Source organism: Mercenaria mercenaria, chromosome 16 (genome assembly GCF_021730395.1).
Source record: "Mercenaria mercenaria strain notata chromosome 16, MADL_Memer_1, whole genome shotgun sequence".
Classification (NCBI taxonomy): Eukaryota; Metazoa; Mollusca; class Bivalvia; order Venerida; family Veneridae; genus Mercenaria; species Mercenaria mercenaria.
Genome location: NC_069376.1, coordinates 63,976,660 through 64,004,351, shown reverse-complemented (window position 1 = coordinate 64,004,351; position 27,692 = coordinate 63,976,660). Strand labels below are relative to the sequence as shown.

At 34.9% G+C, this 27,692-nt stretch overlaps 1 protein-coding gene across 1 annotated transcript; it reads right to left on the bottom strand.

The window, feature by feature from the left end:
* Positions 1-7,356: 7,356 nt before the first annotated feature.
* Positions 7,357-23,658, bottom strand: LOC123539768 (polyunsaturated fatty acid 5-lipoxygenase-like). Its single transcript, XM_045324521.2, has 5 exons — positions 23,452-23,658; positions 14,474-14,728; positions 11,512-11,710; positions 10,228-10,489; positions 7,357-8,919 (listed from the first exon to the last, which is right to left on the bottom strand). Exons 1-5 carry the CDS (start codon positions 23,464-23,466, stop codon positions 7,581-7,583), a joined length of 2,070 nt encoding a protein of 689 aa, XP_045180456.2. The 5' UTR covers positions 23,467-23,658; the 3' UTR covers positions 7,357-7,580.
* Positions 23,659-27,692: the final 4,034 nt, after the last annotated feature.

Here is a 27,692-nt window from a genome sequence, read left to right as displayed (position 1 = left end):
CTCATGAGTAACTTCCTCCAAAACCAGTACAGATAAACTGGACAAGGTTCAAAATTCAGGTCTGAGGATAATTCTCAAAGCAATGAAAACAACTCCAATAGAAAAAATGGAAAAGACAGCCAACCTTGAGCCATTAGAGATAAGACGAGAGTACAAAGCCCTTGTGCAGGAAAAGAAAGCAAAGAGACTACAATCATGCCCACTCCACTCAAAACTCCAGAGCAGAACTAGGAACATACTGAAACGACAGAGTCTCAACGATATCGTCAAAAAACTGCAGAAAGGAAAGGCAGCAGCACCTGACACAGAGGCATGTACCCGATGAATGGGTTCCTAGACAATGCGCTCCAAAGATCAGACTGGAGGTACCAGGAGTAGAAGAAAAGGGAAAACAACATCAGGCCCACAAACAATCTTTTACGCTAGAAATGATCGATGACCGCTATCTAGCACACTCTTGGATCCAAGCATATACCGATGGAACAGTGGAAAAAGCAGTTCATAATGCTGCAAGTGGTGCCTACATCAAATTTCCAGAACAAAATATAGATAGGCATTGCTTTGCCACTAGATGCGGCAGTGAATTTCACCGCTTCTGCATGTCGCTGGCATCTCCCCACAGCTTGGTCTCATTTTGGATGTCTATGGGCTAAACAGCCTGGCGTACTTCTTCCAGATAGAAACCGCTCTGCAGGATGTGGAATGGTATTTGTTCCTTTGATTCGCACTGGCATTTTGGTGTCTTTGCATCACCCCGCTTCTTCATATGTTTTCTCAGGCCACAGTGTCAAGTGCGCTGACGGAGGAAAGTTGTTTGGCTGTGCCTGATTAGCTTGTGCAGACTGTCATGATTTGGCAGGTAGCCTCCATCATTTATGTTCTTCCATTCTTACGAAAATCTGTTTTTCTGCAGAATCTGAGATTCTCTGTATGAAGTTGGAGGTTTGGAACTGTATTTCCCTGGTTGCTTCCTTTGCAAGTTTGTCCGCAGCTTCATCTCCGGCTATGCCTACATTTCCAGCAGCTGTCTCGTTAAGATGTCAGATGGACCTGCTGAGAGTCTGAAGAGCTCACTTGGAGTCTGTCAGGAAAACAATATTTTGTCCATCTTCTCCTCGCTCATACAGTTGGGGTGTGGCCGAACTGGGGGCTTGCGTCTCGGCTCTAAAGTCTGAGAATCTCTTGCCGACTGGATGAGAGAGTGAGAGAAAATTTGATGTATGCACCACTTCCAGCATTCTGAACTGCTTTTTCCGCTGATCCATCGGTATATGCTTGGATCCAAGAGTGTGCTGAATAGCGGTCATTGATCATTTCTAGCGTAAAAGATTGTTTGTGGGCCTGATGTTGTTTTCCCTTTTCTTCTACTCCTGGTACCTCCAATCTGATCTTTGGAGCACATTGTCTAGGAACCCATTCATCGGGCACAAGCGGCTCTGCCTCTGTGTCCAGTGCTTCTGTTTTTCATTTCTGCAGTTCTTTGACGATATCGTTGAGATTCTGTCGTTTCAGAATGTTTTTTCAGTTCTGCTGTCGAGCTTTGAAAGGAGTGGGTGTGAGGGAGGTCTCTTTGCCTTCTATGCCTCCACAAGAGCTTTGTACTCTCGTCTTGTCTCTAATGGCTCAAAGTTGGATGTCTTTTACAATTCTTTTATTGGAGTTGTTTTCATTGCTCCGAGAATTATCTTCAGGCCTGAATTTTGAACCTCGTCCAGTTTATCTGTACTGGTTTTGGAAGCAGTTACCCATGAGGTGTATGCGTACTCTGCTATGGGCCGAACGGTGCCTGTGTAGACTTGCCGTAGGATTTTTTCATTTGCTCTCCATCTTGTTCAAGCCATTTTTTCATAATGGCAAGTTTCTTGAAGACCCTCTCCTTTGACCTTTAATGTCAGGTTTGACAATGACTGATTTTTCATAATTAAGGAAGAATGATATCACCTGTTATATATACTTGAAAATGAATAATGATCAGTTACTAGTGTTGACAAAAACAATAAAGAAAAAGCATTGCAAAAATGCTATTTTTGCGAATTTTCACACAAATTTGACCTTTGACCTTGGATAAAAAGGGCCGGCTTTGACTTATTAGGATAAAACCTACATTGCTAACCTTGCTTGGCATGTATACATTAAAATAAATTTCTAACAGTGAATAATAACAACAAGCTATTTTTTAACAAAGTCATGAGTAAGTATGCTACATTTTGATCTTTTACACAAAAAATGACCCCTGCCCTTAATACCAAGTTTGACCTTGACTTATTGTCTCCTCTATGACATCGTCTGACATATATACTGTAAAATGAACAACGATCAGTTACTGAAATGACAAAACAAATACTTTTGAACAATAAAAATATATACAAATAGGCGATATTACTGCAACATTTTACTCACTTTTTGACCTTTGACCTTTCATATTATGATTGAACTTGAATGTTTTGAAATTATATGTTCATACCATGGCCTAACATTTATACATTAAAAAGAACTGATATCATTGACTGATATCGACAAGATATTGTTAAAAAGAGAAAAGTTAAAGAGCTATTTTTTTATTCTTTTACTTGAAAATGACCTTTGACCCTTAATATTACATTTGAACTTGTCTGATTTTAGACGATATCTTTATTACTGATATTGTGAGACATATATACATTTAAATAAATCACGAGCAATTACTTATAATGATTAATACATATCTGTTGTTTTTCAAACAGGAAGCTATTCATGGGATTTTTCACACAAATTTGACCTTTGACCCTTGATATTAGCTATACTCTTGGCATTTTTAGGGTTACATTTGCACTGCTGACTTTGCCTGACATACAGACATTAAAACGAATTAACTTCACTGACTAACAAACTGAAAACATATTAAACAGATTAGAAAAAGTTAAGGTAATAATTTTCACATTTTTGCATTAAAATGAACTTTGACCTTCAATTATCAGGGTTGACCTTGACTTTTTGCAATAAAATTTGCATTTCTAATTTTGGCTGATATACACACATTACATAAATAAAGATGAGTGACTTATGATTACAAACTATTTAATAAGAATAAAAATGAATTTCAAATATGCCAATTTTTGTGATTTTTACATAAATTTGACCTTTGACCTTGAATATCCAGTTTGCCCTTCAGTCCTTTTTGATGAATTTCTTATTGCTGTCATTGTTGGACATATATACATTTACTGACAATCAAATAGTTACTGTAATTAATCAGTGAAAAAACTAGTAGGCGAAAACTTTACCCTACCCCCTAATATTTTTACAAGTGAGTTTTACCTCCCCTATCACAAACATAAGTGAACAAAATATAGATAGGCACGGCTTTGACACTTAAGAAATGGGTTTTCATGCAGGATATGAAATATTGTTTTCAAAAATGTATAAACTTCTTTTGGCCTCAATTGTTGCAATAAAAGTCCGTGAGCTCTCGGACCATATGTATAAAACATATTGTTTGATATAAACTTTATGCGTATATATAAAAACTATATTGCGACCCGGATACCTAGAATATATACCAAATAAATGTTAAAAGTAGCCTGCTCATATTTTTCAGGGCATTAGAAATACACTGTTCAACATGAAATCGTTCACTGTTTTAATCCCATCTGTAACTTCGATAGTGTTTAGATTTTGAGTAATATTCTTTTCGAATTTTTTTTTCAATAATAGTCTTGTAGATGAATTTAGGCCACACATAATAATATGTCGTACTCTTGTCGCCTGCAAAAACTTGAAAATTAACAACTGTGATGAAATTCTTTAAGTTAACAATGGTCAGAATAGAAATAATAACTGATGAGTGAATAAAAATATATTACAAGTGTGTTGTACCAAAAGCAAATTTCGAAAAAAGGGACACAACTCATTTGAACGTTGATGAACAAAGGAGATAATACTTGTTAATCTAGGTAAGCTGAACATGTCTCTTGATCATGGCGAATTCAGTTTGAATGGAGAAACATTGAGAATTATTGTGTCAGTGTCGATGGGGCGGCAAAATATATACATATCTTTTTATGTTGGCCTTTTAGTAATACTCTGTGTAACCTTAGATGTGATATTTGTTTTTACGTTCATCCATTTCAAGCATTTCTACTTATTTGAAAAATAGTTTTTTATTGATATTACTTATTTCTTGTTATAACAAACGCCTTAAACTATAATATATTTCGACATTTCTATCTCTGATGTTGTTGTTTTTCACTTTGTTTAGTATGCAGCAATAGTTTTTAAAAGTAACCTGGCGACTTTCCAACTAAAATGGTTGAGAAATTAAAGGCGCCCCACTGGACGTTTCAGTCTTTGCCGGACATTAGAAGGTGGGCATTAGAAACAGTGACCTTCCGACAGCCAGCTTGATGACTTCCTTACATGATCACCCGAGCAAGCAAATTATTGGAAGTCATTGAGCTTAACCACATGGCAACAGAGGCTTCTGATAGCTTACGAACTGTCGATATTCTATGATCACAGGTCCTTTTACGTTTATCAATTATACTAATGGTAACAGTAATGAAATACACGTACTTTGTGCAAAAAGAAAAACATGTTTGGCTGTAGTAATTTTCCAGTTTTACGTATGCCCTCCAAACACAGTGATTTTAAGATTCAGGCCTAATAATACCGTATATTTGAACAAGATGATCCTTAGAGACATGAAAATATCTTTTAAACAAACTGTAGTACTATGACAGTTGAAAGCATGTAAATGTGGTTAAAATAAAAGTAATGTGTAATCCTGCGCACCATAACGCCGTTGCTAGATTGATACTGATATTGATATTCTTTTGTTGGGTTCAACCTCACACCGAACATGTGTAAGTCACATGTCGCCTTTCCAGCTTTTGGTGGTGGATGAAGACCCAAGGTGACCCTCCTAGCCTAGCACAAGCTGGCACCAAGTAAGAACCACCGACCTTCCGTATCCGTAAGCCAGCTTGATGGCTTCCTGACATCAAAGAATTCTTCACCTAAAGCAGACCTAGAGTAATTACATTGTAACTGTAATTAATTGCAATTAAATTACCTATCTTGAGTAAGTGAATGTAATCTGTAATTGGATGACTTTACAGTTACATGTAATTATAATCTAAACCAAGGTTTGAACCCACAGCGATGATCGACAGAGGAGCAAGTGATTGGGATCCAGCCACCGATACCATTCCGCCACAGAGTCCCTTAATGTGTGGTTACAAAGTAAATTGTTCATTTTATTTCATATTTATTTTCAGTGTTCAGTTACTGTACCAAAAGTAGGTCTGGTTCATGTAGAACAAGCAAAAGAAGTAAAACTATGAAATCATTCCATAGAATGTTGCAATTGTTTACAATTTTAAAATTTAATCAATTCGGAGCAGTCTTTTGTTATAAATATACTTTGCAAAACTTCACATGTTACTGTTCATACAAAATGTACCTTTCACAATAAACACCGTTTCGAAAAGATTAGGACATTTACGTTTAGTCATAATTTAATTAAATTTATGAACCTTGCTGTATGCATATCTATGAATCAATTTATTCCTGTATCTATGTCATTGTTGTCAAATATATGCAGTTAATATTATGCCAGTATGCATTCATTAACGACAATAATGATTATGAAAATTACTCGTATAAGTTCAAGTTACTGCAATTAGATACTACTGTATCATGTCTGATTTGTCATATTCTAATATGTAGCGTTTAAAACTGTAACATATGTATTTGTATATTATAAACGAATATGAGAAAACAATTATCTATTTTCATAGCAATGGAATTTATAACATTGATTTGGCACACTGCAGTCAAACACACGGTCATACCACGACGTATTTACTAAAACAGCGTGTGTTTACTTGTACTTGAGCTTATTTATAGTCGCTAGCGTTACTCCTCAAGAGGACTGTAAAGTAATTTCTAATTGGAGGACAATGCAAGATACAGGATACAGAAGAAGTCCCAGTTCTAAAAGTGTCCCTAGGTATTAACGTGCCAGCTATGAAGCATCCATACACGTGACTCTTTATCTGAATATTTTTAGTCGGAATGACGGAGTCTCGATCTCAGGACCCCTTATTTCGGAGTCAGATAGCGCTTCCATTGGACCACTAAGGAAATAGGTACAATTAAGGTTAAATAGTCTAGTTTGGAGACCAATCCCAAACCGAGTAATTCTGAAATTGACCCATGGTAAGACTGAAGTCTGACACGTGACGCCAAACAAGTTCACGTTAGTTATGATGGCCTCACGGTGTCAGTCTGTAAAGGATACCTCGTAGCGTAATTTACTATGTCCAGTACCTCGCAACCAGTACATTTTACGATATAATAAAAACAATTGACAAGTGTTAGCTTGTGTGGCAGTATACGCATATATTTTCCACGTTCTTTCGTTAGGAGTTACGTTTTTATCAAAGACACTGGTACCAACACCGTCTTACTAGTATACATAACTTGCCATACATATGACATTTGCTCTCATTTGAACAACTACAGCAAGACGCAATTTGCTTCAGAAGCGCACAAGTAAGCAACTGTTCCATTACATGTATGATAAAAGTAAACTGCGAAGTTTCATTGTCGTTGAAGTAGTAGTAATAAAACAACTTTGGCCTGATTCTATACACCGTTTGTCATAGACTTTTAACACCGTCTTAAATCAGACAGTACACGGCATTTTACTTAATATATAACATAAAGGTGTCCAATGCCAGATATTTTGGACTTATTTTGGCACGGTAAAATACGGTACGAGGTATCTTTTACGGATTGACACCGTCGGCCTGGTAGTCGGATAGACCCTTAAATATAATACATAAACACCATTCATAACAGTACTTGAGAGGAGGGGTGACCCATTGCTGAGTGGTCAATGACACTGACTTCGGATAATTTACCCAAATACATTTGTTTAGTTCGAAAACCAACTTTATATTATTAGATGCCGTCCATCTAGATTGCGGCAGGAAAACCAACTTTATATTATTAGATGTAAATGAGATGTGGAACCAAAATGTGTAGTCCTGTTTGGCGCCATATAAACTATACTGCGTTGGTGCGCCGTAAAACCCAAATAAATAAATAAGATCGCGGCAGGTGTGTGGTTCTACCCAAGTGCTCGTATTATCTAGAGAGGGAATTAGTGTCATATGTGCTAATTTCTGCGAGTATGACTAAAGGTCCAAGGTTTTATCATTATACCGTCATGTTACAAATTTAAATGCACTCTCACTAAAAATTAAGAGAAAGAAAGAGAAAGAGACCATACTTATACAGTCCTCCCCAAAACGTTCACGGTTTGCAAAAAAAAAATATGTTTCCATGTTTAACATGAAAGAAGCCTTTACATATATGTTATTATTTTATACAATATAGTGGATATACACGAGAGTTTTACTACAGTTATTCTCTATAGACCGTTATTTTCTTACGATATATTCTAAGAAAACTAAAATAACAGTTTGACAGTGATACATTTTTGTCGCCACTTCAGACTTTAAAAAGTGACCGTTGTGCATGTATCTAGGAATTCTGAATATGCGTTGTGCTAACTTTTCCTGGAAAACACGTTTTTAAATGCTAATTGAATTTGGAACCTCGGCTGGATCGAGGTAGGGGTAAGGCAGATCTCTTGTTTTGTTCTTTTCAACTATCAGTTGTCTTATCCTCGCTAAATCTGCACGGAATTCGTTTACAATTTTTACTGCTTCCGGATCAAACACATAGTTGACCTCAAAGTCACCTAGGGGCTTTGTTCCACGCTCACTCAAAATTTTTCCAGTGATCATTATCTGGAAATGTTGTTCTTTATCTGGGAGCGAAGCTACAATATCTGCTTCAGTCCGTGGTGACTTGTCTTTCGGAGGGGTTCCTCTCAAGAGGGAAGGATAGTTTAGCGGATGTGAGTATTCGTCGTACTGCGCAAAGTTTGCCATCGCGTGACCTACGCTGCAGATAGAAATGACACTAGTGAGAACAATTACAAGTTGTTCCTTCTTTGTGAACTTCCCATCTTCACCAGGAACGCCAATCATGCCTAGACCATTGTCATTCTCACTACGTACAAGTTCTTCCCGCCAATTCTGAACTTCTTCGTCTGCGAGAAGTACGTCATTTGTTTTGTAATAAAGATCTACGTATTTTTGGACATACTTTTTGATTGCGTCGTAGATCATTATAGAATCATCCCTCGCATGGTGGCGAGGAAGATCATTCGGGTCATCTACACCACGTGCTTTAAAGTCTTCCGGTATAATTCCATCAACATCGAAGCGCCATCTAGGTCGACGTCTGCGGATAAGTTCAAACATGCCTCTGGCTTCGACAGAAAACGTTTGATCCAAGATTCCGTCTTTGGACGATAATTTATTCACCGCGCGTGTATTTATTGCAATGAGATACAGAAAATGTGGCGCCAAAAGTTTAAAAAGAGGATGAGACTGGGACATATTGCGGTGCGTTACGACAACAAATCCTTCCATTATAAGATGTGTATACCCAAGGTGTGTAACAGCTTGGTGATACTGTGCATCCGCATTATTAAACCACATTTTAGCCCAAATCCACGTGTATTGTGGATCAGAGGGTAGAAACACTGGGTTGTCTTCTGCCTTGTGTTGAAACAGCTGTATTGCGACTGGCACGAGCTTTCTATCATCTCTTTTATAGAAGAGAGCTATCGGTGAACATACAGTATGCCCCTCCTTTGTCGGACAGTCCTCTAGCACGTCGTAATCGATAATGAAAATTTTACGATCTTTCAAAGCATTCTCTAGCGTTTTCCCTTCTAGGAAAGGTTCGACCATTTCCGCCGTAACACCAAACTTGTCGGGTATTTCCGTGCACAGTCGGATAGTAGTAGTATTGACCCCGGCAATACGTTGATTACCAAATTTGACGTCATCTTTCCACCTGAAAAATATATATAATATATTCAATATCATATTTTTTATTGTTTGCATGACTTCTAGATGTGTCTGTTATCGTAGCAAATGTAATATAGCAATATCTTCTCTCCTTGCTGCTGGTTTGTTTAAACATCTAAATGCAGCCCATAGTAAAACAAGAGCTGTCGGAGGACAGCAACGCTCGGCTATTCAACAGTTTTTGTCAATTGAATGAATATTAATGTCGAAAAAGAGGCAAAATTTTGTAAAATTGCAAAACAGGGTTATGGAACCTGTCTTATGCATATCAGCTAATGACAATGGAAAATTGTGTCAATCAATTCCCATTAGTGGGTACTGAGATACCAGCTTACATACAAAAACTTAACCAAAAACAGCTAAGTCGAAAAAGGAGAATAATTTTGTAAAAATGCAAAGTACAGTTATGGAACCTATGCACTGCATGTCAGATCATCACAGTGATGAAGTGTGTGAAGTTTCAATCCATTCCCATTAGTGGGCTTACATACAAAAACTTAACCAAAAACAGCTATGTCAAAAAAGGGGCATACTTTTGTAAAAATGCAAAGCAGAGTTATGAAACCTACGCGCAGCATGCCAGATCATCACAGTCAACAAATGTGTGAAGTTTCAATCCATTCCCATTAGGTACTGAGATACCAGCTTACATATAAAACATTAACCAAAAATTTCTAAGTCGAAAAAGGGGCATAATTTTGTAAAAAAAGCAAAATAGGGTTAAGGAACCTGTGCAATGTAAGTCAGTTTATCACAGGAAATAAGAGTGTCAAGTTTCGATCCATTCCCACAAGTGGACACCAGCTTACAAACAAAAACTTAAACAAATCGGGACGCCGACGCCGACGCCGACGCATGGGTGAGTCCAATAGCTCCACCTATTCTTTGAATAGTCAACCAAAAAAAGGTCAAGGAATATGCACTCTCAGAAGGTTGCGCGATATTCCTCCGCTGCAAACCTACTATAATAACTAACAAGTGATCCGTAGTTTTGATATAAAGGAAATGAAAAGGTGTAAATTTCAGCAGTTCACCCGCTCCTACGCCAATGTTTAGCAACAATCATTCAGGCAGTTACATCATTTGTAGATTTAAAGTTACCTGCATGACTAAATTTTGACATGATCAACGTGTTTACAAATGATGAAATTTGAGACAATCAATATATGTAGCGTACTTCAAAATTTTCTTAAATCAAATATTGAGTACTAATGATATAGGTATCCAAACAAGCATGTTGCTATAAAAAAACTTATCAACCAACGACCACCTGCCCATATCAAAGTTTTCATACCTTTCCGTGTCCGTAGGCGGTGTAAAAACTTTTTTCGTATAGATAGTGTTTACATCATCGATAGACTTCCAAGCTCCTGTCGTGATCGTTTTTATTTTACTAGTCGCCAATAACAACAACTTCTTCTTGTTCAGGTCCCACAGGTAGTCGAAGGAGAATTCCTCGTCCGGCGGGATCGATTTGATCCTGGACGGCATCCCGGGTGCAGGAGGAGCTATCTCGTACAGAGCTCGCTTCTCCTCAAGTTCTTTTTGTCTTTGCTCTGAAAGTGTATGTTTGTTCTTGTGTGTGTTATTGCATTACACAGTATCCACATTGGTCATGCATTTACTGTGATATGAATACAAAAATGCGTACACATTGTCAAAATTTCAAATTATCATCGGTAAATCTATTTTTGCTCTCTGATGATTGGAATAAAAGATAAAAAATTGTCTGAAACGCGAGCTCTAGAATGAATTAACCACACCGTTTGATTCTTTCACATCGACGGATGCTAAATCATTTTGACATATCTTATAATGATAATGATCACATGCAATTATGACACTTCAGGTTTTACGGTCGTCTTGGACTACACGGTATACTCATTACAAAGTACCGAAGCCCCACAATGTTGTATTGCAATGGTTCAGTTAGAAATATCTGTCAAATTAAAGAATGACTGCAAAAAAATTTGGATGACCAGTTAGACGTGTGTTAAGTGATTCTATTGATGGATTTTTAACTGTGATGTTACCATTACTTCAAAAATAGGATATCCTAAATGACTGTGACACTCATTACATGATATTTCCCAACGCTACTAAGGCGGGTAGCAAAACAGTATTTGGTTATACTGGCTGACCCTGATATAAATTTAAAAAGGTAAATGTAACTGCAATAATGTTATAAAGTCATTTCTCGACGGCTAAGAATTATTCTAGTGATGGCATTATGCTTTCTACTGCTTTATGCAGGGCAAGTGTCGAACTGGCTTGATATAAACCGCTTATTGTGCAAGGTAACCTACATTTTTGTGGATTTGAGAGTTCCATTGCAATATCTCTATCTTCTAGAGGTATATCATTGTTTATCCATGTTGTGACTAACATATCGTGTTTTCAGTTAAGCATTTTGCTGTTAAAGAACGCCATTCTGATGACCTTTTAAAGATTTAGAATATCTGGTTACGTCGGGTGTGTATCAATTGGGGTACAGGGGTTTCCTTGCATTTATTTTCTTTGTAATTTTTAATTGTACACCTATTTTATATACTTATGAATGTATCAATAAACTGCTTACCTTTCCTTTCGTCATATTGTGGCAGACTGGTATCCAGTGGTATAAAATTGTAACGGTAATTTGAACTTATCCAGCGGAAAATTGGAAACACAGTCTGTTCACCGGTGTTGATGTTATCAATTGTAATCGTGTCAATGTTCCATTCTGAATATATGCCGAAGTTGTCCTTCCATAGTTCAACACAGTCAATTGTAGCAAACTGAAATAATAAAAAAGTGAAGTTAAAAGAAAGAAATTAAAAGCAACGTACACCATACAGATACGTTTAAAATTTTGATAAAAATCAGTTATTTAATGAAGAAATTAAATAGAAACATATGTCTTCCGCATGTCTGTTTATAAAATTAGATCGCAATAAAATTCCACACATCACATAACACACTATTCGAAAAATATGTGCTGTTCATCATATGAAACGTATAAAATATAAAAGTAGTAAAATACAGACGATAATTTATTGTATGGTAGCTATAAAGATTTAAGGAACCTTAAAGGCGGAGCTGCAGTATGTCGAGTTTGTGTTTTGAAGGGGTCTCGACGGGAATTAAAACATTTTCCCGACATAACAGGAATTTCGAGATATGCAAGTTCAAGATGTCGCGTTTCAACTGTATAATTGCAGTAAAAGATGTGCTTAAAACCATCTCCAAATAAGGACCAACACTACACCTAGTATTATTAAAAACCTGCGTCAATATTTTCTCATACATAGTGTATATTTACCTGTGAATAAAGACACTTGTCTACAAGAATCGTTTTTGCTTATTCATATAAGGTAACATATGCAGACAGGTTTGACTGTATTTAAGCAGTTATTACTGTACTACTCAGTTCCACTATTTCTAATTCCAGAATGATAGCTACTTCTTTTTTAGAGTAAGCCATGACATTGAAGTTAAAGATCTGAATCTTCAAAAAGCTGTATCATACAACTGAACTCAAAACGAAACGGAGAACATGTCTCTAGCGATTCATCCCAATAACATTTTTCTAAATGTTTTAAGTAAGAAACTTGAGTAAAAATATGTACTTAATTTGATGTGAAGAATAGTTAAGTGTCTTCTATTTTGCACGTGGAACTTTGCTCTATATCACATTTCTAGTGCGCGACTAACACTGTAAGGAGCGTCTTTTCTACTTTACAAGTTGTTAAATCGAGAACTCATTGACTCGCTTTCTTGTTACTTTAAACTCTTAAAAACCTTTAAACCCTTTCTAAACTTGCACATAGTCTAATCAGGCCGGTATATGATATGTTGTCCACATTTATAAACATGTATTAGGAAGACAAGTAATTGTCTTTTTACTGAACCACCTGAACCATAAAAGCCCGTTAAATGATAATAAAATAGACATCTGTTTATTGACATATATATTCATGCGTCGTTGCTCCTTTCACATAACTTTATACTGGCACGGACGAAGAAAAAAATATTAATAAAAATGAAGATTGATACATCGACAATAATAACGTTATGTAAGTTTTACAAAGCCCAAATAATAAAACGTTGCACATACGTACACAGAAATAATAAAAAAAAAACCTAGTCTGAATCTTGCATTTCGATTAACTTTATCGAAACCTTCACAGTATTTTTTCAAGCCTGAATGCGAAGAGATCGACATAGCCGATAAAATGGCTGTTCGATTTGTTTAAGTCAGTACGTTACTGCGTTAATTAACGTATGCATGCGTCCGGATAATAACTGAAAGTAATCTTTTTTTATATTTTGCATAATTGTTTACTTCAAAGAGATGGAGTGTCATGTGCAAACCCATGCCACTATCTCAAAAGTCAAGGTCACATAACGGGGTCAAAGGCCATTTTAGAGCTTATCCGGGACGTAAATTCGACATGCATGGAGCAATCTAATCTTTATCTAGAAGACATGTTTGCCTTGTTGAGTCGGAGTATTCCGCCATTGCGCACATGTACTTATTTCAAAGGCCAAGGTCGCATATGGGAACCAAGGTCATTCAGATGTTGTATGTGCTGTAACCTTGACTTGTATCGAGCATTTGTTCTGAATTGGCTGTAGTGCCGGAGTGACAACAGACATTGTTGTCTGTATGGCATGAACATACTAGTTGTAAGTTCTAAAAGTAGAAAAAAATCACCTAAAGACTTTCGCAAAATCGTGGCATGTTTTAATCAAAATAGTTATTGTAATGATGAAAATGTCGTTAAAGACAACGATAATGACAATGATTAGCAGCAACAGTAGTAATAGTGGCAATGTAACCTTCAGCGTGATGTTGATTTAATTCAACTGAAATTTACTTAATAAAAGAATTGTTATATGGCACGTCAAATGGCTGCATCCTTTATCTGATTCAATGAAGGGCAGCCATGTGTGAACAACATTAAGTTCAGCATATTTTACCTGTAGATCAGAAACCATTATATACACACATTGAATAAAGCTATTTTATAGAACATTTAATACAAATGAGATTCACAAGCTGATATTCATGAACCTGTTTTTGAACGCTAGAGTGATTTGTATTAAAGGATATTAGCTACGGGCAACAAATTAACTTTATAGTCTATTGAAAATAATATGAAAATATATGTTAAAAATTATACGCTTGATATATATGTAAAAAATACAATTTTAGACAAGTAGCAGGTAAAATAAAGTTACGGATCAGCAGAAAAGATTTGTACACCAATGAAACAGTTGTTATTCATGAGTGGAAAAAACTAAGTCCACTTCACACTTGCAGAGATAGCGGGCAAGGAGTATTATAAACATTACGATACTGACTGATGCCCCCACTCAATTCAAAATGTGTAAAAAAATAATGTCTTCCTAACTGACGTATTAGAATGGTAACCAGCCGTGTCGGCACCAATTCAGTTCGACACAAAGTCGTTTCGTCCAAGCTGTTGTTGGTAGAATCGTTAAATGACTCGGTGCCAAAATGACTGTTAATTAATAGTGTAATGAGATTTTCTCACCGGAACTTTGCTTATTTGGAATGTGTCCACTTGTCCTCTCTCAAAGTCATTCCGAAATAAAACGTCTAGTTTCGTTTCCGGAGATTTCTGTCCGTTGCTATGCAACACAACGTAAACATTAGCATCTGTGCCAGCTTTCGGACGGTCCCCGGTCTTCACCGATATTTTATATGTGTACATAGGTTGTGAGTTAGAGCTCGACTGATTGAGTGTATGCTTGCCTGTACGTCCGCCCATCGCGTCTTCCACATCACCCTATAAACAACCAATTATTGCAAGATGCAATGACTATTTCCTCTAATACAATGTATATCAGTCCAAATTGCTTCCATACCAAGGCAGTTAAACAGTGTATAGTCAAATCTGTTTATAAAGATCCCAACTGCACGAGTTAAAAGGTGCTCTTTATATGTATGTGGTCTTTAGAATTTGAGATGTACATGTTAAATGCCTTCGTGATTAGATTACTACGCATCTGAACTCAAAACCATGTTTTAGTTGCCAACAAAGCACGCAAAAACTAAAATCTATTTCCATTCTAACACGTTTGAATTACACTAGGAAGGGATACTAATCTGGATTCCTTTTTAGGCGGAATAGTCAAAAGTAGGCCATTTTGCAAAACGTGTTTTAATCGACAAGACAAAACACGGTAAAATCCTTCTTTGATTATGTAAAGGAAAATCTTAAAAGTTTTAGAATTGAATGAAACTAGAAGTTTTAGAACAAGTGTTTTTTTGTTCGCATGTGACCATACGTTCGGGTTTGACTCGATGTAAATCATAGTATGCTTCAGCATAAATGTACCCGTGGAATAAAACATATTGCAATTTTGGGTGTTGATAATTTTGAGTTTTATAGACGTTTTAAAAAAAATTAAAGCATATTGTAAAGAAAAAAAATGAGATCTTGTTTAGCAGACTGAACATAGAGCCAATAAATATTCCTTTTCCTGTCGTTAGCTAACATCAGATCGAAAACAAATATCAGTGTATGTTGAGAAAAATAAGCCTTAAGATTGAAGAAACATAATAAACAGTAAAATTAGAAATTGTGTGTTATGTGTAAAATTTATTTTTACCTTTTTCTGCACCCAATAAGCTAAAATTTTACTCCAAATTATTTGTATGTATATGAAGTAAAAACATAAAACTAAAGTGAACTACATGCATGACAAATCGGCATGTTCGTCATACGTGAATTAAAAAGTCATAATGTTTTGCTTCAACAAACTTATAGCCCCGTAACAGTGATAAAATACATCTTAAATTGGTGTATGAAACTTTTTTGTCCTCAAATAAAAAAAAAAACAATATTTATCTGACTCGAAAATCATTACTTGGGCTAAAAGTTTTATGATTTCTAATAATTATAATGTTCACACAGCTTTGCATCCTTTACTTCGTGCATTTAAGATGAGTGTTGATTTTTTCATTATATTTTGTAAACATGTCATTATACGTTACGCATTCTTAATAATCACGGGTGGTAAACGCGCAACCCAATTCCCGCTGGGAATGCGCTTAAAATGAGTTGCGCGACGTCCGGTGCTAGTGTTGCGCGTAAAAATAGACGGAATTGAGGTATGTGAAGTCATGATTTTGCTTAGTATGAGACAAGAATATTTTTTCTCGAAAAAAGGAAAATGCTATTCGACAAAAATATGATGATACATCATATATATAAAATATCTGGATTGTAATTTATGATTCGGCTCTATTATCACAAAAACTCTGGCGACACGAAGCGTGAAAAAAGTATGAAATCAACAGAAATGGCAGTTTCTGACCTCATATGCCTTATCTGAGGAAATCTGATGCTTTTTATGATAACTCAACTGAAATAACGGATATCAAAATCATTTGCTTTAAATCCTGCTCACGGGGACATAATCGACAAAAAATCATCGGGAATGGGGTTGCGCACCGGGAATGGAGTTGCTCGTATACATCATAATGTATATAATGTAAACGCGCAACTCCATTCCCGGGGCGCAACCCCATTCCCGATTTTTTTTTTGCCAATCTTTCCCCCAAAAGCAACATTTCATTCAAGTATATGTAATATTTATGACTGTCATCCACGTGTTTGAAGCGTCACATTTCCAGAAAGAAGGTACAAGAGTTAGAAAATTTGCGTTTTTCACGATTCCAAACTTTTTTGACAGATCCAGCCAGCAGAGTTTTCATGATATCAGGGCTAATTCTTAAATTAATAACTTGGTATTTCAAACATATGATCTTTATTCATTTTTGTGTCGAATAGCAATTTGCTTTTTTCGAAAACACTCGTAAATGTGTCATTATTTACAAAAACAAAAACCCACCTACCTCGATTTTGTATATATTAATGCGCAATACCAGTACCGGAAGTCGCGCAACCCATTTTAAGCGTATTCCCAGTGGGAATTGGATTGCGCGTTTACCACCCGTGATAATACCGTGTAGATTTACTATCATATTATGTACTTTTATCATTACAATGTATATTCAGTTGAATTACGAGCGCTGTTCAAAAATAACGTAGACGTTTGCTGTCAAAAGCTGCATATTGTCTTAACAGCAATGTGAAATACATAATTGTAATTCGCAATCTTTCTGTAATTTTATCATACATATTTTCATGTAACATGTTTGCTCATAGGCGAAGCGCGTAGAACGTTCAAACAATCTGATTAAAATCATCTCCTATTAATGCTACAAGTTTTAGGAAGATCGGGAACTTTAGTCAGATTGAACGTTTTAATTATCATAGCTACATGCACAACCGGCGCAGTCGCATTTTCATCTGTTATGATTTGAATTCAATCGCTGATGTTGGCACTGATAGTATACTTGTTTGCCAAAAAATACTTGTATACTTGTTTGCCAAAAAATACTTGATCTTCTAGTGAAACAAACGATTCTCAAATAGTCCAGAACTGCTTAAAGACGGCGAAGAGGGAGGGAGAAAAAAACCCTGTGATTTGACGTTCACGTCAATGCATGATGCCTTGAGTAAAGACCAAGTTCTCACGTTGAGCACCATGTGTAAAATGCTAGGCATTAGTGTTCATATTTTTCAGTATTCTAACCAAACAACTTTTTAATGACGTAGGTATTGTTTATTAAAATTAATTAAAACATTTACGAAAATGAATTAACGGAAACTTAATGAAAGCATCATGATGAAGGTGCAAAGTCATCAACGTCGTTGAAACTTGCTCCTCGTGCGCCAGGTTCGTGTAAGTGACCGTTTGTACGACCATGATTGCAGTCGAGTAGAAAGATTGCGTATCGTGATAGTATATCTTTCGTTTTGCTTCATTAAAGGATATAAAAGTCTACGTTACTTTTTAACAGCCCTCGTATCATTACATGGTGTATTTTCTGTATGGTTATTGCACTTGGTGATAAGCCATTCTATCTAAATGTCTAATTTTTATTAACTCGACTATTCAAAGAATAGGTAGAGCTATTGGACTCGCCCGTGCGCCGGCGTACACGTCCCGATTTGGTTTGGTTAAGTTTTTTGTATGTAAGCTCGTATCTCAGTAACCACTTGTGGGAATGGATCGAAACTTCACACACTTATTTACTGTGATAAACTGACTTACACTGCACATGTTCCATAACTCTGTTTTGCTCTTTTACAAAATTATGCCCCTTTTTCGACTAAGAAAGTTTTGGTTAAGGTTCTGTATGTAAGCTGACATCTCAGTACCCACTATTGGGAATGGATTGAAATTTCACACATTTGTTTACTGTCATGATCTGACATGCACTATGCAGGTCCCATAACTCTACTTTGCATTTTTACAAAATTGTGCCCCTTATTCGACTTAGCTGTTTTTGGTTAGGTTTTTGTATGTAAGCTGGTATCTCAGTATCCACTAATTGGAATGGATTTAAACTTCACACACTCATTCAAAGTTATAATATGACATGCAGTGCATAGGTTAAATAACTCTACTTTGCATTTTTACAAAATGATGCGTCTTTTTCAATTTAGCAGTTTTTGTTAAGTTTTTGTATGTAAGCTGGTATCTCAGTATCCACAGATGGGAATGGATTGAAACTTCATACACTTGTCCACTGTCATGAGCTGATAAGCACTGTGCAGGTTCCATAACCCTGTTTTGCACCTTTACAAAAGTATGCCCCTTATTAGACTTCTGTATTACATTATTTTGTTATCTTAAAAGAATCATGATGCATAAAATGTTATTAAAATTACACCATGGTATAGTTCAATCCTTGACCTTCGTTTAGGTATGCTACACATCATGTTTATTCTTCATGTTAAAGCAGGTCACATCGACCCCTTAGGCTTAGTGTGTCCTTAAATTAAAGTTATTCCTTAACTGTTAAAATTAGAAAATATGCAAAAAGGGAGATAACTTAATCATAATTCACAACAGAGTTATGATCAAAGTTATTGTTCCTTTGAAGTCACTTGTACACATGCATCATATTTTATTATATTACTTTTTTAGTTGATTTGATATTAGTCTCTTACATACTAGTATCAAAAATATGAAAAATTAGATACAATTAGAAAGGGAGAAAATCTTTTATAAAAAATCGTTGGAACGATTGGACTTGTTACATCAACTTCCTATTGAGCAACGAGGTTTACGTAAACTTCCGCTGAAACACCCTCATGGGTTTCACAGCTATTCAAGGAAAGCAATCATTCTGCTAAAAACTTCACTGAAAATTCAAAAGGGAAATGATTTTGTCAATATAAATGTCAGATTTATGAGACCTTATGTGTAAACTGGCCATATGATCCATAGTCAGGGCTTTGGGACTTGCCATTTATTTTCAAGTTCCATTGCAATACACTTTTATTGGTTTCAGAGGTATTAAAAGAAAACATCTATTTTGCCATATTTTCTAAGTGAAAAGTGGAATAATTTCGTCAAAATCAAAGGCATGTTATGGCACTTGATGTGTAAACTTTTAATGTCTCAAATATGTGAGGGAAATGTCAATCAAATGCATGAATAGGTTTCAGAACTATTGAAATATATTTCAATTTTTGGAAATGTTTCAAGTGAAAATGGCAGATAATTTTGTCAAAGCAAAAGTCAGAGTTATGAGGTTGGGGGGGGGGGGGGGGGGGGGGGGGGGGTGTGTAATAAAAATGTTACAAACTTGCATCTCTAATACATAATATAAAGTTGTCAGTGCAAATCGTGATAAAAATGAAACAGTTAATGTATGATGATGAAGGGTATATCCAAGTTTATGGACTTGACCAACATCATCAGTAACTCAGTGTTTAATATTAATCACGATTTGCACTGACAACTTTATATATTGTATCAGAGATGAAAGTTTATGACATTTTTATTACACCACTTTGCCTATATTGGTTGTGCAACCAAGAAAGATGAAACAGAAATAGATTTGGAAGCTTCACGTAGTTAAAAAAACACTTGACTGCTGGTTAGATTGTTAAAAGACACTTGACTGCTGGTTAGATTGTTAAAAAAACACTTGACTGCTGGTTAGATTGTTAAAAAAATACTTGACTGCTGGTTAGCAGTCAATTGTTAAAAAAACACTTGACTGCTGGTTAGATTGTTAAAAAACACTTGACTGCTGGTTAGATTGTTAAAAAAACACTTGACTTCTGGTTAGATTGTTGAAAAACACTTGACTGCTGGTTAGATTGTTAAAATATCGCAATATCTTTCAAGTACAACTGTAAAACTATATATTATGTATACGATATATTATTATATAGATACTAATTAAAAGAAATAATATGCTTTTTAAATATTTTCATATTAAAGGTGGGTTATAACAAATTTCATGAAAATAATAAATAATTCATTTCTACCAGGGACAAAAGTCTATGTAATGGGTATTTTCGCTTTTCTTAACAGAATTACGAAAATAGAAAAATGTCAAAAAATACTGCTTACTTGTCATTGACCAACTTTAAATCGCCTAGTATTTTAAAAAATGTACATTAAAATATAATGATCGCAACTTTATCATTATTGTTATTTTTATCTATTTTTAATGCAACGAATTGTCTTTGGTCCAATAACTCGCTCCATAATCATTTACTGATTGAGTATGAAAATTACAAGATGGACAAGTGAAGGTCATACTCAAATTAAACTTTATAGACACTGTCACTGTTTAAGATAAGGGAGATCATTCTATGTGATCCATGTGCTTGAATTGTTCGTATTGCTTCCCCTTATATGTCATGTGTTATTTCCATTTTTCCTTAAAATTTAATTGAGTGCTTGATTCTTTGCCATAAAGTTTAGTAAAATTTGCTTACATTTAAACTTGATGGCTATTGTTATCTTATGTTTTTTCTTTGGAACTGGAGATTAGACGAGATTAAGTATGATTTATCTTTCCCGTGATCCGTTCCTTTTTAAAACGTCACTTTTATATACGTTTTTGGACGCTTTTGTTTTATTTTCTTTCTTATATCCATTAACTTTTTTGTTTTTAGATTTTCAAAAATCTTGACTTGGAGTGAAAACAGTCTGTATTTATATTCCATGTATCTGCGATTGTTACTTTATTGCTTTATGAAATTTAAGCGAAATGACATAGGCTTTTTCCTGAAAGTGATTTTATCACTTCCGAAAAGAATTTCATTTAAAATTTCCTGAATCGAATCAGAATTTAAACGATTTTAATGTCATCCAGATGTCTAAAGCGTCTCTATATTCTTCGCTTGAGGTAGAGTTTTCTTCCATTCTTCCATTCCAGTCAGTTTCTCTAGTTCTTCAAAGTATTTTTCCAGTATCTGCCCCTTGAATCTATTTCATTGTTTGTCGAAGAGAAAACAAAAACAAAAGTCTTAACTATACGATTTTCCCTTTGCAGTGTCAGGACGTTATCTTATTGATTTTTCCCCACCATATCGACGCCTTAGTGCTCTAAAGGCGTAAGTGTATTTTTTTGCGACTTTCGGGGAATAAAAAGAACAAACTACACATTTCGAAATAAATTGTATATATCCTTCGCAAATCTCAAAGATTTGTAAAGATCGGGTCCCCCTGCTTTACTGATCGCGAAATCAAAAAGAAATCAGAAAAGTATCCATTTCTTTGAACTGCCGTTTCTGCACCTTTAAAATCATTTTTACCCAAACCATGACATAATTTTAAACGTTTCCCCAAAACCATTTTATCTAAACTTTAGTCAACACTTGTTTGTTTGATCGAGTAAAACAATGTTACCCTCTTGACATAATCAATTGAACGAATCTATTTGCTATGTTATCTATATCCTTTTGATCAATATGACTACGTTCAGATAATAACTGTTTCAGCCCATCTGACGATCACATTAATGACAAATCTACATATTTTATAACTGTAAACATACGTCATATAATAAAGAACGCATGGTTTACAGCCCCGTCTATCAGTTGTTTTTTTTTTTTTTTGCGTAAAAGAGAGTATCCAGCATATTGCACAAATCAAGACAAAGTCCTTGCGTATTCTAATCTATTTTTGCCGTTTTACTAACTCATCTGTTTTATTATTTCTGGTTTGTTCAGAACTCAATTACGAAACTTTGAAAATAAAGTTCCACGAAACTGACAAATTAAAATAAAGTTCCTCGAGGCTGGTCTCTAAACATTTACTGACCTACAAACATGTGAGTACACGAGCAGTTCATACACATTTTGGATATGTTAGGAGTAGGCCAGTTATGATGATTTGTCTCGGACAAACTTCAAACAAACTGAATGTATGTATACATATTTGTACTTCTGTGTAAACAGATAAATCTTTTTAAATAACTGGTTCACCGTCATGTTTTAAGTACATTCGACTATCAATTTCATCTGATAAAGTAATAGCCAATTTGAGCCGCGATGAGAAACGGATATACCATGATCGTATATTTGTTACCGGACCTAGTTTATGAATATAAATAAACTATTTATGAATAGTGAATTTTCCTTTTTTATTTAAGAAATAATTCATAGCAAAACCGTGTTACGATCGGCGGTTATACTATTGAACATACTGAACAAATTATTGTAAAAATGAATATTAATCTCATTCACACTTAAATAAAGTATCACTATTCATATGTTTTTCGTCCGATATGGTGGAACTAAGACATTCTTGAAAAAAATGTGTTCGATTTATGGAAGGCCGTATACGCCATAATGTTATAATGGAGGTCTATGGGAAAACAATGGGTGGTCTATAACCATAAACAAAAGAGCATGACGACCTACCATTTGGCGCCATGCATGCGCGAAGAAATAGTTCTATCATATTTGATCTAAACTTTACAATAAAAAGACATATTAGAATCGAAAAGATTCATAGCAAAACCGTGTTTTAACATCATTTGCACACTCGGGCGGTTATGCGTCGTTCGAAATAACTATAACTGGGCTGCACCCTCGTGAAATTATTACGCCCGACGTATAACCGCCCATCATGTATAAATAGTGTTAAAACACGGTTTTGCTATAATACATTATTTCTTAATTTAAATTCACGTAATGTTGTTTGTCCAATTCCAACTTTAAATAAATAAATTTCATTTTGATTTTTTTTCTTCATGGACGTATACTCCAAGCAATATTACCTGTGTAATTATATTTATTATGTGACTTTCCACCTACAACAATCTTTCATGCGAAGTATAAGAACGTCACAGTAAAATGAAACCTTTGGGGAGTACCAAATACTCATAACATGCACATATATAATAAAATCATTTACAATATTCGTATAATTTATGCATAAATGTATAAAGTAGATATATGCAGCTGATTGATTTAAAACAGTTCATGATTAAAAAGATCTGCAAAGTATTTATATTACAATTTTTAAACAAAAAATATTGACGAAAATATTTTATAATACTTTGTAAATGTTTCGGATATTTTCTGAAAATGATAAACCATGTAAAATATGTGCTATTTAAATATTCTGTACTGTTTAATACAGCTATATATAAAACGACAAAAATAGAACAATTACTTACCGAAAGGTTATCCATCTTCCTATAACTGTATTTTCAGCAAACCCTTTAAATATCTCAAAATCTTCTTTTCATATTTTTCTCTCATCAACAAGCAAACAAATTTATTTGTCAAACAGTGAACTTTGAAGAGAAATCCGTTACGAGACAGTGTAATGTTAATGTCATTATGTACATAACTGACATGCATTATTGACGATCACATTGCAACACTTATTTAAGTTTTCTTTAATATCCAAATCTTTTTGCTACGCCAATTTTAGAAATACAGGATATTATATGAATGTTTTTTTTTTCATGTTGATTTCATTAAACGAGTTTATTTGAATAAATTGATAAAATGAGAGACTATCACTATTATTCAATAATTCAATGTGGAAAGACGAAAATGTATAATACTAGTAATCTTACTATAACATGTAAGATTTTCTTCCTGAAACATAAAATTTTCTTCTTTCTTTATTTATTATAGATATAGTCAATTCGACAAATATTCCAATTATCGTCTACGAAAAAATATAAGGCTCGGCAGAGCCTCGCCTAATATATTTTCGTCAATTCGCCTAATAAATTTAAATTTATCAGACAGTAACCTAATATTCTCTATATACCCTACAAAAAAGGCGTTAAAACGACCATTACGTCCGTTATTGACGGATCCATAATGGCACAGTATACCTCACGCGTCATAATCATAATGGCTCCTGCTCACCGAAATGTCAACACGTTCTGACGTTGACGTCATGAAGCAACGTCATTATGGAGGGTGAGAATGTGCTGAATCATTTTCAGATCGATTGTCTAATAATGATGATATTTTTGATAAAAAAGCAATACAAATGACGCTTATTAATTGAAAAAAGTAAAATAAAAACACCAAGATAAATATGAAGCTAACGTAGATAATAAAAATATACGGATTTGCGTGTACCTTCTAGCCATATTGGCATACCTTGTTTCATAATGGCCCTGGGGCTGAATCCTTTGGGCAATTATGACACTAGGTGTGCCATTATGGCAAATAGGCACAACCAGCCGTACATTCACCTCTTAGAAATAAAGCATGGTAAATTGACACAATTTCGCTAGCTTCTTGAATAAGGCTGACACAAGAATATAAGATCTTTTTCACTGGCTGAAGGTGCAGATGGGAATATCTGTTTCGAGGGTAACTGTTTAGTTTCCAGAGAGCCAGATATTCCCGTCTGTACCTACAGCCAGTTATCGAACCTTTTTCTTGCATACCATATTGAAAAAATCATTGTAAAAATGAAATCAGTCGATCGACTTTCTTTTTAGAACAATTTCCTATAGTAGCGTATTTAAACAAAGCGCGGGAAAATTACGTCCGTAAACAGGAAAGACGTCATGACGTTTCAGTTACAGCGTAACATTATGATTTTTTTTGGATAAAATAACGTTTTAGAAATATACTATCAGGAATAAAGGAATTGTTAAGGTATTGGCTTTTTATTCCGTTTTATGAAATAGAGTATAAATTGCTACATAAATTTTCTACATATATGTAGTTCGTATTACGTCACTTACAGCACGAGAGTCGTCTTACACCCCGTGTGTAAGATGGATATTTCCAGCACCGGTAAAATACCGTAAATCTCCATCTCGTATGCAAGAATATAAGACTCTTTCGCTTGCTGTAGGTGCAGACGGGAATATCCGGCTCGAGGGGTAACGGTGTTTGGCGGTAAGGAGGCTCAAGAATTTTTGTCCTGATGGTACGCCTAAGCGTTACAATCATGAGGCAGTGTTTGCCCATTTTTAGAAATATAAATATCAGTGATTAAAGAATTTTAAACTCTATTCTGCACGGACAACATGAATTTACATGAATTTTAAGTAATTTCAGAGATGAGAGTGTGCAATTCGTCAAATGATATACATCATGTACAATCTCGTAGCGTGTAAATGACATAACACCATTTCAACGTCATTGAAAGTTTTTAAATCTCAATATGTACTGGTAAACAGTATCACAAATACATCAGTACATAATGCCTTTGAAGATTCATGAAAAATGTAACTAGGAAAAGAAGGAAATGTAGTATGTGCAAAATTCTAAATTGAATTTTAGTGAATACAAAATGTAGTTCGAATTCTTTAAATAGGGTTAAAGTATTCCTAGTGATATAAACTGATAAAGGTGTATAAAAGCTTTAGGGCTAAAATAAACGTGTCTCTTCTCTATTTTAACAATGCACCTCTTCCTTCTTGCAGCCAAATGGTTACTTTGTGTTTCAAGCATTTTGTCTTGTCATAATTAGGTAGAAGTTACTCTTGTCATTAATCTGCCTTGATTGTAAGTCTGTTACACTGATGCTAGGCTTTCCCTTTTGTTCACAGACATATAAGAGACTAATTTTGGATGAAACGCTTTAACGTATAGATCTCAGCACTTTGAAATATATCTTTGTCTTATTTAGCAGCATCGTTTTAAATATAGTCTGCCGGTACGTCCATTTTACAGACAATCGGACATATGCTCATGGCGATTAATCTCAAGTAATTAAACCAAGCGAAATAAATAAGATGCTTTAAACATAGTGTGATACTGTCCCCGGTTATCGCCCTCTAGTTTTCATTTTTAGGGTTTTGCATCGTCTTGCTTAGGCCTAAAAAATTCGTTGTTTCCAGTAACATGCTAAAAATAGTAGGGTAGGTTGGTCGGATTTTATTTTTTTTGAATTTTCTTTTTTATTAAGGGAGACTTTTCGGAAATTATTTTTGTGTCAAAAAATGAATACAAATAAGGGGGTTATAACTTTAGAGCATCAGTAAGTTGATTTCTAACATCACTGGCCATGTTTTAAGCATAAAAAGTGCGGTTTTGCAATTTTTTGTTGAAGTGTTGAAAAAAATATTCTCCAAGGCCATAAAAACATTTAGGATCGGGCCAAACAATTAGGGTAAGTCGGGATACCGGAAACAAACAAGTTTTTTACGCCTGAACGCCATGAAAAATGTGCTTTACAAATGGTGTGATATTTTCATACACTACCTCACCACCACTCTTTGCTTTTAACAGATACTGAATCTTTAACCAATACAATAAAACCTGTGGCAAAGACCTATAACCTGCAGATAAAGGGCACTTTTTCTTCCAGGTTAACTATGAATACTAGAAGTGTAATTAACCTGTTCTGAAAGGTCACCAATTGACAAGGACCACTAACATGCTACAAGGGTGGTGTTTAAAGACAGGTTTGAGTGTATCTAAAATAGTTATGTACATAATTTCGAGATGGTCTTTAACCCTTATCATGCTGGGCTAGATTGATTTTGCCTTTGCGACCATTGTAGATCATGATCAGCCTGCACATCTGTGATCATGATCTGCACTGTTCTCCATTCAGACAGTGCCTTTTTCATAAGCACCCCTTTTAAAGGTTAATGGTACTGTCCAAACTGAAAGATGGACTAGTTCATTATAGAAATTTAGCAGGGTAAGGGTCAAATACATGTAGCTAAACTTTGCTTTTTTATTCGAAAGTTAATGTTTAAATACCTTTCAAAAATATCTCTTTAAATTGAGGTCCGTGAAGTTGGCAGTGTTGAATTGTTCATATTTTATACCGCGGATAATTGGCACTGTCTTACACAATAAAAATAATTTAAGAATAGAAAGTTTTCTTTCAGTAGTTAATGAATATAAATATATACTTTGACCTTTTAAAAATGACATTTGGGCGAGTTCATATACAAAAGTGGATCTGGTATTTTGATCATCTCGGCTGATGATTTACGTAAGAAATAGGTATTTAATGTAAGAAATTAGCCGAGTTGCAAACAAAGACTGCACAGATTGTTTGATGCACATACATGGCATACACATAACCCCAAGTAATGTTTTATTGTATTATTAATTATAATTCACTTAATACGTATCCTATTTTATTGTCTTGAATTTGATATTTAACCCTTGTTATCCGGATAATACGAAATGATGTGATAATTCCAAAATGCTACAAACTGGATGAAATGTCAAACTTGGTATGGACATTGTTTTTGTCAATATTTTCTTATTACTCATTCTGATCGTTTAAAGTATTATAACTGATTTAACATGGTTTAGAAGCTGTACCATTTGCACTAAACAATTTGAATATGGGACATATTGTTCAGTATGGAGAGCCGCAAACAATGTGTACATTTTGCTTTTGAGAATGAGTTTGGCGATTGAAAGCGTTGTCAACCTCATTTAATGGACTTTAGGTAATGAATATTAT

What these genes read in the sequence shown, in the direction of transcription:
- LOC123539768 (XM_045324521.2), bottom strand. An exon ending in ACAATATGACGAAAGGAAAG is followed by an intron (nt 10,490 to 11,511) that starts GTAAGCAGTTTA and finishes ATACACTTTCAG; the next exon opens with AGCAAAGACAAAAAGAACTT. An exon ending in CCGCCTACGGACACGGAAAG is followed by an intron (nt 8,920 to 10,227) that starts GTATGAAAACTT and finishes TATATTTTTCAG; the next exon opens with GTGGAAAGATGACGTCAAAT.